This window comes from Strigops habroptila, chromosome 1 (assembly GCF_004027225.2).
Source record: "Strigops habroptila isolate Jane chromosome 1, bStrHab1.2.pri, whole genome shotgun sequence".
Lineage (NCBI taxonomy): Eukaryota > Metazoa > Chordata > Aves > Psittaciformes > Psittacidae > Strigops > Strigops habroptila.
In genome coordinates this window covers 17,714,447-17,729,511 of record NC_044277.2, presented here as the reverse complement: position 1 = coordinate 17,729,511, position 15,065 = coordinate 17,714,447, and the positions used below count along the sequence as shown (strand labels likewise).

The following is a 15,065-nucleotide window of genomic DNA, read 5'->3' as shown; positions in this document are numbered from 1 at the left end:
ATAAATACTTCAGCGTTTTCCATGGGTGATCATATTTTGACATGTGCAGGAGAAAAGCACTTGTTATAGATGACCTGTGACTCTAAATGTACTCCTGGTAGATTATGCTATCGTAGAGCACAAGTGGAAGCTGAACACTGAAGTGGCTTTATTGTCACTTTGTCACTTGCAGCTTCCTGTGCCTCCGCACCCATTTACACATGACACTGCAGTGGCATCACCACGCAACAGCAGTGCACGCTGCTCCTTTCTTGTGCAGGCTGATATGAACACGGGGGAGCCATCTCATCGCTTACTTATCGTGGTAAATTTGTATTTATAGCAGAAATTCTTCCTACAGTTAGGAAAAAACCCCTCACCTTATACTTGTTGCACAAGTAGTATAATTGAAAAAAATTGTGTCCTGTTAATAAAGCGAAGTGTGAAAAGTCTCAGTTCAGTTCACAACACTTGTCAGATTCCATTTTTGTACACTTACTCTGTGTATTTACACTGGAATTCCTCTGGTAAAGTGTGCAGGGTAGATACACAGTAGAAAACAGCAGTGCTTTAAAGAGGAAAGGAAGTTTCATGTCTGCTGGAAGGGAAGGTGTACACGAGGAGGGGGGGTCTGTGTGGCTCTTAGATCCACGTCAAAGCTTCAGCGAATACCTTCTCCATCTTCTGTTGTGTGGATGCTGCTATCCCTGCGTTCGGGGGTTGTATGGATTTCTTACCTGTGACAGATGAGTGAAAACAGTGAGTTCGGTGCCTGAAACTTGTTCCCCGTGCATCCAGGGAGCAGTGAAGTTGTAAAGGAGTGCAAAGGGGCGGAAGGCTGTCAGACCAGATCATCCCTACCTGGAAGAATAGAATTCTTAACTAAGTTCTAGTAGGTTCTGACACAAGTTTTGCTTGAAAGGTAAGTAAGGGAGAAAATGACAGTACGAGCAACCTTCAGTGGGCTTGGTCCCTCACAGAAGAGGTTTTAAAAATGGTTAGCATGCTTGTCATGCTGCTTAAAATCTTGCACAAGCGCAGTGATTTGACGGCAGTTTTCAGATATGAAATAAGTCCTGAGGAATGTCACATTTTAAAATACATTTTAAAGGGCAACAATATGCACTTTTTTGTTCGTTTTTTCTGCATAAGTGTTGTGGCTGGAGCAGGATGGATGGCTGCAGCCCAGGCAGACTGAACAGCAGCATGGCAAGTGAGTTTGCTCCTCATGCACACCTCTATAGCATCTGGCGGTGGCTGGGAGATAAGGACAGAGTCTGTCAATAAGCTTTAATAACCCATGTCTGTCCTTTGAGCCACACTGATGAGAGGAGGTACAAGTCACAACTCTCACTACTGCTGATGGAGGGCAGGGAAACCTAGTATTTGTTGCCATCTTAAGGTCAAACCTGTTGGAAGCTACATCTCATCTTTTAAAAAATCAGTTTAGTGCTTCCTATTGCTGTTTATGAGGCAATGTAAAATAGATGCAAATAAATACTATTTTAAAAGTAAAACATGGGCTAGTTAATAAAAAGCTAGAACCAAAGCCCCTGAATGCATCACGAATGTGTGTTTGTTTTTTGAGCCTTCAGCCACTCTCAAAGCCGTTGGGTGCTGCCACCCTCTCGCCTGTCAGCCCTCCTGCAGCTGCGCGCTGCTTTGCCGTGCTTCCCTCCACGTCCCTGCTCTGCTTGAGCACAGCTGCTCGAGACATCACTTACATCTCATTGACCATGTGCTGACACGATGCCAGCAATGGTGCTCTTGTAGGTACATGTTAAACCCAGGCAGTGGTGGTACATCTCATCTTACCTGTGCTGTGTCTTCTTTCTTTCCTCCTTCATATTTCTTGATTTTTACCCTCAACAAATATGAAAACACTCCTGTTGAGTTTTTTGCATAACTGCTGCATCATTATTATCTTGGAGGTTCGAGTTCTTGAGGGATCTGCTACACCTGCTGTGTATCTTGTTTTCTTCCCCTCCTGCTGCCATAGGCTCCTCCTTTTCCCTCTCACAGTTGGCCTGTTGGCCATGTCCTTTTATTTCTCCACTGAAAGCTAGACTTGATTGCCTTCACTGTTATTCTTGGCTATGGAGAATGGACCTGCCAGGATGACTGAAATATCATCCTTTCCTTGGCTGTGCTATAGTTGGTCATGTTTGCAATGTCCTGTCTTCATTTGTCTGAAGGGTTTTGGAGCAAAATTCTCACCTATTCTTCTCATGTAGAACATCCATAAAACAGTGTTTTCATTTTAGTGTGGGTTGGGATTTAGGAGAAAGTTGCTTTGGGGTGAAAGGAAGGAGAAATGAGTAAGTAATCAGAAGTGAAGAAGAGCCTTGAGAGAGGATGGACATAAGTAAGGGTGAATCTCTGGGGTAGAGGTGGGCAGTGCCTGAACCTCAGTGTTCTCATCAACTGATGGGCATGTTGGGTACCCCTTCAGCTGAATAGTATAGAAAGGATTTTTTGTTCCTGGGCTAGAAAGCAAAATGCATAATGGTGTTATCAGCAGTGGTACTTCAGCATCCACATCCTCTGTGGATTGGGGAATAAAGGTCACCTGTTGCTGGGCAGTTAAATGCCTTATGTGATCTGAGCAGACCAGAAGACTTTTAAGGCCAGAAGCAACTTTGATGTTATTCTGGTGTTAGCACCTTATGTCTTCAACAGCACTGTTTAAAAACACTACTGTTAAATGCAGCCTGCCCAAACAATGGGTTGAAATCAGCCTGGAGAAGGCTCCACCTTACAGCAGCCTTCCAGTGCCTAAAGGGGCGCTACAAGAAGTCTGGAGAGGGACTTTTTACAAGGTCGTGTAGTGACAGGACATGGGAAATGGCTTTAAGATGACAGAGGAGAGATTCAGACTAGATATAAGGAAGAAATTCTTCACTGTGAGGGTGGTGAGGCACTGGCACAGGTTGCCCAGAGAAGCTGTGGCTGCCCCATCCCTGGCAGTGTTCAAGGCCAGGTTGGACAGGGCTTGGAGTAACCTGCTCTAGTGGAAGGTGTCCCTCCCCTTGGCAGGGGGTTGGAACTGGATGAGCCTTAAGATCCTTCCAACCCAAACTGTTCTGTGATTCTATGAAATGAGTTTGGCCTATTGGAATTTTAAACCTAAAAGTGTGGGTTTATGCTGCTTTGTTGCCTCTTGCTGCAATAGAGAAATCCAAAATTGTAATAAAGTTGGTAACATCTGATGCTATAAAATACTGCTCTCTTGGCCTTGAGCAGACATACTCTGAAGCAGGAACACAGCATCTTCTGTCAGGTGTTCTAGTCCCAAGAGGAGATACCTATCAATGATGAAATTGCTTGTGTAACATCTGCATTAACCCCCACACACTGGCCCTGGTGTCCATGTAATGACAAAGCTTCTGAAAGCGACCTTTGAGCAATGTGTATTGTAGCAGCTCCACAGGGCATGCCAGGCCTGCAGGAACCCAGGGAGGAGGGAGAGCACCAGATAGGAAGACATCGATGAAGAAAGCAGGATGCTCCCATAGCCATCTGTGAGCTCCTGGGGACTGTGTCACGTCTAATTGCCTGTTAATTCTCCTTCTTCAAATAATGCTTAAAGAACCCTCTTGAATCTTCATTGTAAACACAAATAATGCAGAACCCAGGCATCACAGGGATGTGAAAGGTGCCTCTGTAAGCACCAGTCTGCATCACCCTCTAGAGTGCTGCAAATGCTCCCCACACGCTGGCCAATTATTGCTCCTCCCTCTGGCTTACTAACAGCTCTCTTCCTCCCAAAGCTGCTGAGCAACGCATGGCACCGTCAGGCTTCACCAGGCCTCCCCTGCCCTGAGCTGCACAGGGAGATACTCCACTTGCTTTGCAAAGAGCAAAACAGGAGGCCAGTGAGGTTTAAATGGACAGAGCTGTTGCTGAAAGCTTGGGTGGAGCCAGACAAGCCCCACGGCTCACCCATGGGGTAACGTTGTCCTCCTCTGATCTGTGCACAGATCTCAGGGTTTGGACATGGAGAGTTCATGGTTTGATGGTCACAGTTGCATCTCAGTGTGCTCACTGAGACTGCTGGCTGAGTTAAACAGGGCCTCCTGGACCTCTGTCAGAAGCCAGGAAGATTGATACTCTTCTGCAAGCACAAAACCGAGAAGTTGCAAGTTTCCCAAGGCTGCATTGGGTTTCAGAGCAGGTCCCTCGTGCCTGTGATGCACGGCCACAGACCCACTGCAGCCTTTTCCTCTGTCTGAGTGCTTCTGCTTGGACTTGTACTTCAGTTTCCTCAGTCTAACTCTGTGCTCTGTGTCCTGTGGTTCCTCATGCCCTAACACCGTGCCTCCTCCTGCTTGGCCTGTGGCAGAGAGCTCAGCTGAAATGGGGTGGGTTTTATAGCTTTTCCACAATAAAACACTCACGCATTTGACATTTCCAACATGCTTTTACTGAACTTGTGATAATAAAGGTAACTTACAATAAAACAATTAAATAAACAATAAGTTAAAACACAATACATTTATACTTAGTATTTTAAAGGGCTCGGAAGACTATCCTGTTCCAATACACTAAGACTTAAACCAACATTAAGATTCAAAGTGTATCTACGCCTATACTTATAACAAGTTTCAAGACTCCCAACAACGTACGTTTTTGTTACAGTCCCCGTATACACACAAGACCAGTGAAATGCTCGAGCAATTGCACCATTGAGAAGAGCACTACACAAGACAGGGACGAAGGATGTGCTGGGTGGAAGCTGCCTGGGGAATATGTGTGTTACCTCTCAACTTAATTGACACTCTGGACAACAGATGGAAAGCGCTAGCATGCCTTCTGGAGCACATGGTTGATACCCTTGTTGGGCTGGAGTCTCTATGTAACTTACTTAACACCGTAGTTTCACAAATGTTTGGGTTAGTGCTGCCTCAAGAAATACCGCTCCTTTCTCTGTGCGTGTCTCGTGCTACCCTTGAGCCAGTGAATCTGCTCAGAGAACCAGTGAGGGAAAGTGACGGAGCTCCACGCCAGCTCAGCAAACACAGACATGAGCTGCAAGTCTCCTTGATTTCCCTGGTCACGTTCACTGTGCAGATGTGCTGGCACCAGAAAGACCCCAGCACAGGGGAAGGACACAGTGCCTGGGAGCAAGAGGGCCATCTCTTTAGGCAGCAGTACTGTTAAAAACACCAGTTAAAAAATAAAAATACCTTGTGGAGCTACAGGATTCAGCTATTTCTTTTTTTTTATTTTTGAAACAAGGAATATGTTTCTGAAACAATTTATAGTGCAAATCAAATAGTTAAAAGCAAAATTATGAACTCTTAAAGAATATACAATAACTTTTCATGACCTATCTTATCCCTATTCCCCTCTGCCTCAGCCAGTTGGCACCAGAGACAGAGCAGACTTTAAGTTTTGGTGAAGGGTGTACGGCGCAAAGAGCACAGGGCCACCAGGCAGCAGCCACGAAGCAATGGGCAGATATTGTAAATGGGTTCTGTGCCTCCTCTGTGGGTACTGAAAGCCCACACAAGAGTTGGTATAACAGGGACTGCTACAGCCAGAACATCTGTGAGGAGACTGCTGCTCCAGTAGCTCCTCTTGGTGTCTATCTGAGAGGAAGTATGGGCATACCCAAAGGCCTCATCAGCATGAGGGTCTATAAAATCAAGTTCTTTCATGAAACGGTTTTCATTAACTCCGCGCTCCACCAATCTGCATGGAGACTCCATGGGAGACAAAAGGATGACAGAGTTTGGATCGCTCGGAGTTAAGTCCACTGCGATAGCAGAATCGGTGAAGCTTCCAAGAGAAAATTCATCCAACTCCTTCAGTGAAGAAGGTGGGCTTAGAGGATAGGCATCTTGAGCACTGAAGATGCTTTGGAAGAACTGCTCCACATCCAGGCTATATGGCACCACGTCAGTCTGGATGGCCTTCTCCACCATGACGTTAATGCTTTTCTCCTCCTCCCGGGGCGAAGCTAGTTTTTCATCCAGAACATTTTCAAGCATCTCTGTATTCACAGCAGAATTGGAGGGAGCTGGATCACTCAACGCACAGGTTCTGGTGATCAAACTCTCTTCACATGAATCAGTCTCATTAGCTGTGTCCTCATTAAGAAGCAGTCCACTGTCTGCCACCTCCTCCAGAGCTTGCTCCTCAGCGATGAGGCTGTCTGGTATCATGGCACACAACGCTAATGGTTTCCCTTCCAAGTCACACGTGTACTCCAGGCACTGCTCATCCTGCACAGAGCTGTGCTGAGCCAGCTCCATGCTCTGCAGCAAAGATTCCAGTTTCTTGTTTTGAATGTTTATGTCTAGGAAATATTTCTGCATTTTTTTGTCTTTCTCAGCCATGCTGTTTTTCATGGTTTCAATAACCTCCTTAAGTTGTTTAATTTCATTTTTTGCTTCCTTTAAGGCCAGCTCTGCCTCCACACGATTACACTCTTCTTCAATCCAGTCTTCCCTCATCCGTCGCAGCTGAGCTTTGAGCTCTTCTACTTCTGTTTCCCTGTAGCAAAATAAAAGTGTTGTGACACTACACTGCTGACTGGTCAGTTAAAGAATCAACATGAGGCTTCCCTGTGCTGGGATGGCTGTGCTGCAGAGATGCTCCAAGAAGGAAGCAAGCTCCTCCATGCCTCATTTGCTGCCATCCCTGAGCGAGCTGGCAGAGATGTAGCCAGCTGCCAACCAGTCACCAACCTCACCACACAGCCAGCAACCACAAGTGGGCACACTGGCTTGTGTAAGAGCTTTTCTTTCGTTAGGGGAGAAAAGGGACATTTGTAGTCATATTTCACTGAGAGACGCAGAACAGGAGACTAAGGTCCCATGCTGGCAGGGAGAAAATCTTTTATGTATAAAAGGCCTCTCAATGCTAAATCAGACTGGTAAAATACAATCCTTTAAAAAATACTCTATAGTGAAAGTTCAAAAAAGGGAAAAGAGACAGCTATATTCATAACTAAACTGCATGGTATGTATTCCCTGAGAACACTACGAGACCTGAAATACCTGAAAACAACCTACTCAGACTGATCACATTTCAAATTTCTTAATGAAACCTTTCTGTGGTCAATAAATGAGTAAAAGCATTTGGGATTCCCACCCCTAAATGCTTCTGAATAATTCTTTCTTGCTCTGATTTCTGAAGTGAAATTTACCTTTCTTTGAGCTTGCTCTCAGACTCCTTCAGCTTGGTTTTCAAATGCCGTACTGTGACTTCTTTCTGCTGCAGAGGTGTCAAATACTGCTCTGGATTTTGTGGCTTACTGTTGTGACTGTCACCACAAGAATTACTGTACCTTCCTGATCGCCTGAAAAGGAAACATACAAACCATCATTCCTACAGTTCTTCCATCCTGGCCAAATGAAAAGCATCCCACTGACTGATACAAAATTTGACTCATTTGGGGCTCCTCAGTGTCCATACAAGTGACCTCCTCTGGCAAATCAAAGTACTTGAGGAAACAGCTGATTTGTGGCTATAGTGCAAAATTTACTATTTATCGTACTTGGTTTCAGTGCCGTGACATCAAATGAGACATTAACGTTAAACCACCCAGCCATGCCCTCACCCAAAAGGGATGGTGTGCCCAAGAGCAGGCAGCCGGGACCTGGCAAGGGTCCCCAGCTGGGCACACAGACAGGCAAGGCTGAGTTCAGCTCCACATGGGAGTTATGTAGCCCAGCACGCTGAAACCTCGATTCATCCTATCTAGCTTTAGGTGCATGTCTGACATGCTTGGCTGCTGAATTGCCTGAGAGAGGGAAAGGGATGGAAACAGCAGCAGTGTGGTGGCAATTCTCTGCAGTATGTGTCGCATGCTCTGGCAGGCATCTGTTTTCCTTCCTGTACAGGAAATTGCACTCCTTAGGAGGGTGCCCAAGGCTGGGCAGAGTGAATTTTCACTCAAGTGTATATTATTTTCTATACTACCCCATCCACTTGTCTCCAAAGTGAAAGGACCCTTCAACAAAGAACCATTAATTCCCCATGAGAACTGAAGGCATGAAACACATGAAGGAGCCTGCCTTGGAGTGAAATAAAACTCCAAAGGGCTTTGACTAGAAGTAACCTTGAATTTTACAGTGCTGAAACAATAAAGCTTTTACAAGGGATGGAGCACCCTGATGACTGTCAAGCCACCAGCATGAGGAGTCACACCTATGCCGAGGAGCAAGGTGACCTGCTCTGCAACTGGTACAGCTGATCCCACGTTACAGTGCAGAGAAGGTAAGTCATGCGCTGAACACCGGGATGCTGAAGTAAAGACTTGCCTCATCACTGGGCTGCTGTCGCTTCCTTTGTATGAGCCTGAGTTGCTGCTGCTGACTGAAGAAGCCCTGTAACTCTGATGGATGTTAGGAGGACTCAGCTGGTTTTTGCACAGTGTTGGCAAAGGGTCCTTTTCACGGGAAGCAAGTGGGCTGGCTCCAGGCTTGTAGGACAAGGATCCACTATTCCGACCATAAGGGCCGCGACTGGAGGGGAACCAAATAGTCAGAGGATTATGGTGGTTTAACCCCAGCCAGAAACCAAGTTCCACAAAGCCGCCCACTCCCCCCTGCCCTGGTGGGATGGGGAGGAGAACCAGAAAAAAAGGTAAAACTCATGGGTTGAGATAGGAACAGTCTAATAACTGAAATAAAATGAAAATATGGTAATAATGATAACACCAATTGTAATGAAAATGGAGACAACAAAAAGAGAGAGCTGAATAAAACCCAATAAACACCAGTGATGCACAATACAGTTGCTCACCACCCGCTGACCAATGCCCAGCACGACCCCAGCAGTGATCGGCCCCTTCTGGGTAACTCCCTCCAGTTCATATACTGGGCATGACGCTCTGTGGTATGGAATACCCCTTTGGCTAGTTTGGGTCAGGTGTCTTGTCTCTGCTTCCTTAGGCTTGTTGTGCCCCTCCTCACTGGCAGAGCATGAGAGACTGAACAGTCCTTGATCAGGGTAAGTGCTACTGAGCAACAACTAATACATTGGTCTGTTATCAGCACTGTTCTTGGACTGAAGCTAAAACACTGCACTGCACCAGCTACTAGGGACAGAATTGACTCTATCCCAGCAAAAACCAGGGCAAGTATATTGCATTATCGTCACCACACAACTCTTATTTTACACACAAAGTTGTGTAACCATTGAACCAGACAGGTAATTGTGAGTGGCTGAGAAGAAAGTCCTGAAGCCATCAGCCACTGCATGTCCTTTCACTGACTGCGAGGCGCTCAGCCTGAATCACACGATCTAGGGAAACCTCGGCCATCTTCACTTTTGTCTGTGGATAGCACAGTTCCCAGTGACTCCATCATCCACATTCCCTGAATTTCTGGCTCCAGTAAATAATGAGAGGACTGCAGCTTGGATTAGTGCCAAAAGAACTATGCTGCAGCTTTCCCTGGCCAGGCCTGCAGAGAGATGCCCGTCTGTGGAGGTTTGCTGTAAGGCTGCTTTCATGCTGCTTAGCAAGCAGCCTGAGGGATCACAGCATGCAGTGAAAACAGATTTTGTTTGAGCCACTGTTCCTTTCTGCCTTTGGCATCCTGGGTGTTTCAGCTGTCATTGTCAGCTATTCATTTGCTTAGATATAGTTTGAACCCCACTGAGAGTAGGCTGGAATAGTATTAAAACAGACAAAGGAAAGCACAGCCTTTTCTCCCTTCCTTCCAGTTTCCCTCATACACATCTACCTTTCTTTTCCCTCTCTTCATTAAAAATCTGACTGTCAACTGTGTGTGCTTGAAAGCAATTGGTATCTGCACTGCCCAACAGCTGCCAAAGGGCTGGGGCACTTCGAGGATAGCCTCTCGGGTGTCTACTTGGTTTGCCTTCCTGCACTACTATGCTGCTGCCTTCGTCCTCCCATGGAAGTTGTTCTAAGCTCTAATGAAAGGGCAGGTTTAAAACAAGATTGGAAAAAGGTAAATCCAGCCAGCAAAAGAGAAAGCTGGAACATAAAAATTTAAATACCACAGAATTATGGAAGCAAAATCTCTTCTTAAAATCGTTTGATTTGGTTTCGTCCCTTCTCTGAAAGTGGAACAGCTTATAAGGAACAGATGGTTGAGTGGCTGCTACAAACCTTCATGACTGCTGTGGTTTGGGTGATTTTACAATTATTTTACAATGAAGTGCAGGGCGGTGGTTTGTGACAACACTGAAATGTTTAGTCGTGAGTTAAGTCAAACAGTTAAAAAAGAGCCTATTGCAAAGGAGATATCTCCTTCTACTTTGTAAAGTACAGCATCAACTCTGGAGCGAGGCAGAACTTGTACAGACTGTGCATAAGACAGCAATGCATTTGAAGGAGTCTTATTACAGAGGACTTCTGTCAAATTCAGTAGGTCAATATGCTCTAATTTAAAGTTATATTTAAATGCACAATAATATATGAAATTATACATAATCTTACTGAAAGTAAGGTGATTTTAGGGCTTCATATTATACTTAGTACTGTTTCTTCCCACAGCCAGTAACTTTACTTATTAGATTTAATCTAGAGAGAGCTTAAATAAAGTTTATTTTTCTAACAGTCTCACAACACAGATAAGAAACCACTCATTAAGCATCATTCTGCTGATGTCTGTACATTGGGGCACACTGCGATCCTGGAGTCATCTGTGTGACTCAAGCATATGGGTACCCTGCTGCTGGTCCCTGCCTGCCAGCTCTGCCACAGAGGGCAGGAAACCAGCCCTGTCAACCTGAACTCTTTCCACCTTCTCCAAAACCTGTAAGCAACAGGGACCGCGTGGGCAGAGCACACTGTGCGCAGCCCAATCCCAACGCCTCCCATTCACAAGCTGTCTGGATTTGCACTCCACACATGATGGGGAAAAACCCCAAAATCTTTTATGAAAGGCTCGGTCAAACAGATGATCATGGTATTTTTTAAAATTTGCATTTAGTTTTAGTTACGTAAAGGTTGGGCCAGGGCGTTTAAGAAAAAAGCATCAAAGGCGATATTGTCTACTCTTCCTACAGAAATAAGGTCATGATCTGGAAAGGTGTAAGTCGAGCTCACAATTTATTACAAAGAGGAAATAAAGTAATAAAACCAAAAGGTTAAGTGGTTAGAAGTACTGCTGTTAACTAACATACACCCAGTTGTTTCCTCCTATACTCTAGCCAATATCTTTTCTGCCTTACCTCATTCTATCTCCATACTTGTTATGAATAAACAACAAAAATACCATTTGGCTGATCTGACATACTGACAATCTGTGTGCTCCAAACACAGCATCATTTTTTCTTTCTCATATCACAGTTCTCATCAGTGTAGGTGCTGCCCGAGAACATAGTGTTACCCAAATTGTTTTAAACCTCACAATACAGGTATTGTACGCATTAACTGCAAGACCTTTACACAGCAGTCTGTCTTTGCACAAGCAGCACTCGCAATGTTCAGGAAAAATCGCTTTGCTTACTTGCGAGAGAAAGAAGATTTCTTGCTTCCAGCAGCAGACAGATGGACTTCAGGCGCTGAAATACTGCCCGTGCTGCCTGAAGAGCTAAAATCAGCTTCACTGCCTGGAAAGGAAAAGGGAAGAGTGAAAACATGATGGAAATTATAGCTCAAAGACTGTTTTCAAAGTAACAGTGAATCACAAGCATCCTTCCTTTGTCTGTCCCGTGTGAATTTCAGAAGTTGCATGGATTTTCACACATCCCAGAGGGCAAGTGCTGGATTTGTTCCAGATTTTCAACATTTCCTCAGAACCGGCACTTCCACAAGAGCTGAAAAAACTTGGACACAAACCCTTCATGCTACAGAAGCCATTTTAGGACTTTGGCTAGGAACATTTGTTGTGACCACTTGTTTGCTTTCTCACAGCCATCAACAGATGAATGAGGCCACTAACGTGGCTCCTTTGGGAGCACAGTCATTAGGAGCACACAATTCTAACTGGAGATTTCTCTTGCTTCATACCATATGCAAATACTACTTGCTGGGAGGAAAGCTGCTTCTGTTTTGAGGTACCCACACATTTATATATGTATAAAAGTATAGAGACTAACAGGGTATATGCATATATATATATGCACACCTGTGCAGGTTTTCATGTGGCACAGAAATATAGTAAGGCAGTACTAATAGGCTTAAAATAATCCAGTAATCACGTGTGGCTCTCAAGTGCTTCTTGGGTGCTAAGTCATCTATCTGATTACTGACTTTCTATGGATGACAGATTTTATTTCCCAAGCTCTGATATACACAAGGAAAAATGCTCTCGTTTTGCTAAGGTCAGTACTAAGTAGATGTACTAATAAAGTCTTGTCATCTGGAAAAAAATCCACCCTAAAATTAGGAGTTTTTTCAGCCTGTCACTCAAATAGCATATGCCCCAAGGCATATCCAGGGCTCCTGCTGCAGAGCCACAATATTGGATGGTGACTTTATTTGAGGGGATGGAAATAACTCTTCAACCTTCTTTACGCAGCCGGTCAGGGGGAGCATGTCTGACCTGGGGATTTCTGGGTGCTGTCCCATGCACACACACCCCTGGCCAGCAACTGCAGACTCACCACAAATCCCAGTTTTGCTCTCTTTTCCACGAGGGGGAGATGCAGCTGCAGCTACCATCATCCCGCCAAGACAGATAAACCTTCAACTGCACAATCTTCACAGCCTTAAACGGGATGAGACATCCAGCAACCATCCCTACCATCCGGTAACTCTTAGCAACTGCTCTTAGGGTCAGACTTGTTCAGATTAACCCAGTATTTTCCCAATCTCACCAGGTCTGAGACCGGCTCCATTGCTCTGCGCCTCTGGTTCAGCCCAGCCCAGAATATTCCTTTGCCCAATTTCAAAGTGCGCAAATGCAAAGTTTAGCTCTTCAAAAGGGTAACTCAGGGACCTGGCTTTTCCACCTCTAACAAACTCCGTACCCAATAAAACACCCATGATAATCAGACCCAAGGCACCAGAGCTGTAACCAGATCAAAACCACATGCAAGTCTGCAAAGGAAGGGAGAGAAAGCAGCAAAGCCGCTTCGTTTCATAGAGTATTTATATCATGTCTACAGATGTAGATGTCAGTGACCCTCTCCTTGGGGAAGCAAAATGACCGTGGGACATAATGTCCAAAACTGCAACAGAATTTTCCTGATAAACAAAACATTCCCATCTACAAGACTGAAATACACTCTGAATACTGTCTTGGTACCGCACTACTGCCAAATCTACTCTTCCAAGCAAGACCCAAACAGGTAAACATGTTACACAGATGTCATACCTCTGGTGTTTGGGCCCCCACAACATTCCTGCCCTTGCAAGACGCCAGCAGCTTTCCACAGCCAGGTCCTGCCTGCAGCACAGAGAGCAGGAGCACTTGCTGAGGCTTAGCCGTGGCTAAGCAGACAACATCATAATCAGCTCTGGCTACGGAAAACATTCCAAGGAAGCAAGGCTTACCAGTTGCCTCTCGCTGACCTGCTCATGTCACAGTGCATCGCCGGGGTGAACTGCAGAGCTGGCACTGCCGTCCGGGTCAGCAGAGCCTGGAAACAGCCACCTCCACCACAGAGCTTCCTGAGAGTGAGCTGCATCGAGACACGAACTGCGCCTGCCGAGCACCAACTCACCTTTCTGGCCACAGTTCTGATAACAGCTACACACAAACTTAACAATGAGCACAGGAGATTACTTATGTTTAAAATTAGGCATTAGGCTATTTATAGGATCTTCAAGAACATTTTATAAATTAAAGGGGTCACTGCTGGTAATGGTTCCAAGTGTGTTAGTGATGTTCAAGCTAGCTTTGCGTGTGGCAGAGCAGTGTTACCAGGAGACCTTAAAAATATTTCCTCTCACTTGGTAGGCATCTCTAAGCAAAGGAACGTGGCATGTATCCATAAAATATCACTTGCAACACATCCTCTTGGGTAACTGTGACTTCCATTTTACAAATGTCTTAACAAAGAGGTGGAACTCCTTGCCTAGCAGCAGTGCAGACAGGAGCCTCTCATCTCTCCTAATGCCATTCTCCAGCCTGATGGCTCCCCAAGGATGCCTGTTGACTATTTTTGTTGCTGTGACAATGTGATTGCAAAAGCTCACACATGTAAGCCCAGAACAGCTCACTGATTCAGTGCTAACGATGAAGGAGGCTGACATTTCTCAAAAACATTATTTTGTCCTAACTGGCCTTAACACTTGCTCAGCTCTGATCTGAGACTTTCCAGTTAACAGGACTGTCTTACCCACCCTTTCCTGCCCATGATGCTACATGTTGAGCCCCTGGATTCAGCGGTATGTCATCTGAAATTCATTCATACATATTCTTCCATGCTCCAGGCGCTCAGTGTCACAGCACCAACAGCCTGCCAGGGTGACCTGACCTAGGAACATGCTCTGATGGAAATGCTTGCGCCACATGTATGGCATTCAGCATTGGGAAGGCCGTTGCCCTGGCCTCCCCCCACCTCGCAGCAGGCTCAGTACAGCAGCATGCCCACGCCCCTGGAGCGGAGCTATGCACTGCTCTGTGCTGTGGGAGGAACAAGACGAGAATGGCCAACAAAGTACTGTAACATTTTCCAGGATTGCTCCTTGCCTGGAATGGGTATCTGAGAAGCAGGAGTGAAATCATGTAGCATCTGGTGCTATCCCTGCACTTTACTGCTTGATGGGCAACTGCTCCAAGCTAAGAGCTTGCTGCAGACAGCATCATGCTTCGTGCTGCCTTTTACTCTCCTTGCTGCCTTGACAGCACTGCGACAGTCACCTAGCTCCAGCTGACATAAGGGGAGAAGGGAGCCATGCCACCCCGTGACAAGGGCTGCAGGCAGCGCGGGCAGGCACAACCCAGGCAGAGGCCAGGAGGGCAGCGAGGGTCTGGCACACGAGTGCTCCCCTGCACCCTGGGTCAGGGAGCACAGCTCAGGGAGCTAACGCCGTCCTCCTGCAGCACGGAGTCAGCTGAAGAACCTCCTGCTGATGACTCAAATTTCCCATCCTGCACATGATGCCACTGAATTTCGGAGTGGGATTGAGGGGAGGGAGAATGAGCTGCCTGTGCAAGGGCAGCTGGCACTAGTGTGTGTTTACTCCGCTCGGGCAGCACAGCCACCAC

The 15,065-nt window shown here is 45.9% G+C and overlaps 1 protein-coding gene across 8 annotated transcripts in view; it reads right to left on the bottom strand.

The window, feature by feature from the left end:
* Window positions 1-4,379: 4,379 nt before the first annotated feature.
* Window positions 4,380-15,065, bottom strand: part of SYBU (syntabulin) — a 43,095-nt gene continuing 32,409 nt past the window's right edge. For 2 of the 8 annotated variants that reach the window (XM_030495462.1, XM_030495469.1), the window contains exons 4-8: window positions 13,227-13,298; window positions 11,415-11,517; window positions 8,250-8,453; window positions 7,133-7,285; window positions 4,380-6,477 (exon numbers count right to left, since the gene is read on the bottom strand). In XM_030495462.1, the coding sequence (XP_030351322.1) occupies window positions 5,367-6,477; window positions 7,133-7,285; window positions 8,250-8,453; window positions 11,415-11,517; window positions 13,227-13,298 (1,643 nt within the window). In that variant the 3' untranslated portion in view covers window positions 4,380-5,366. The remainder of the gene's footprint in view (window positions 6,478-7,132; window positions 7,286-8,249; window positions 8,454-11,414; window positions 11,518-13,226; window positions 13,299-15,065) is intronic. The other 6 variants (XM_030495490.1, XM_030495500.1, XM_030495473.1 and 3 more) reach the window with 3 other exon arrangements.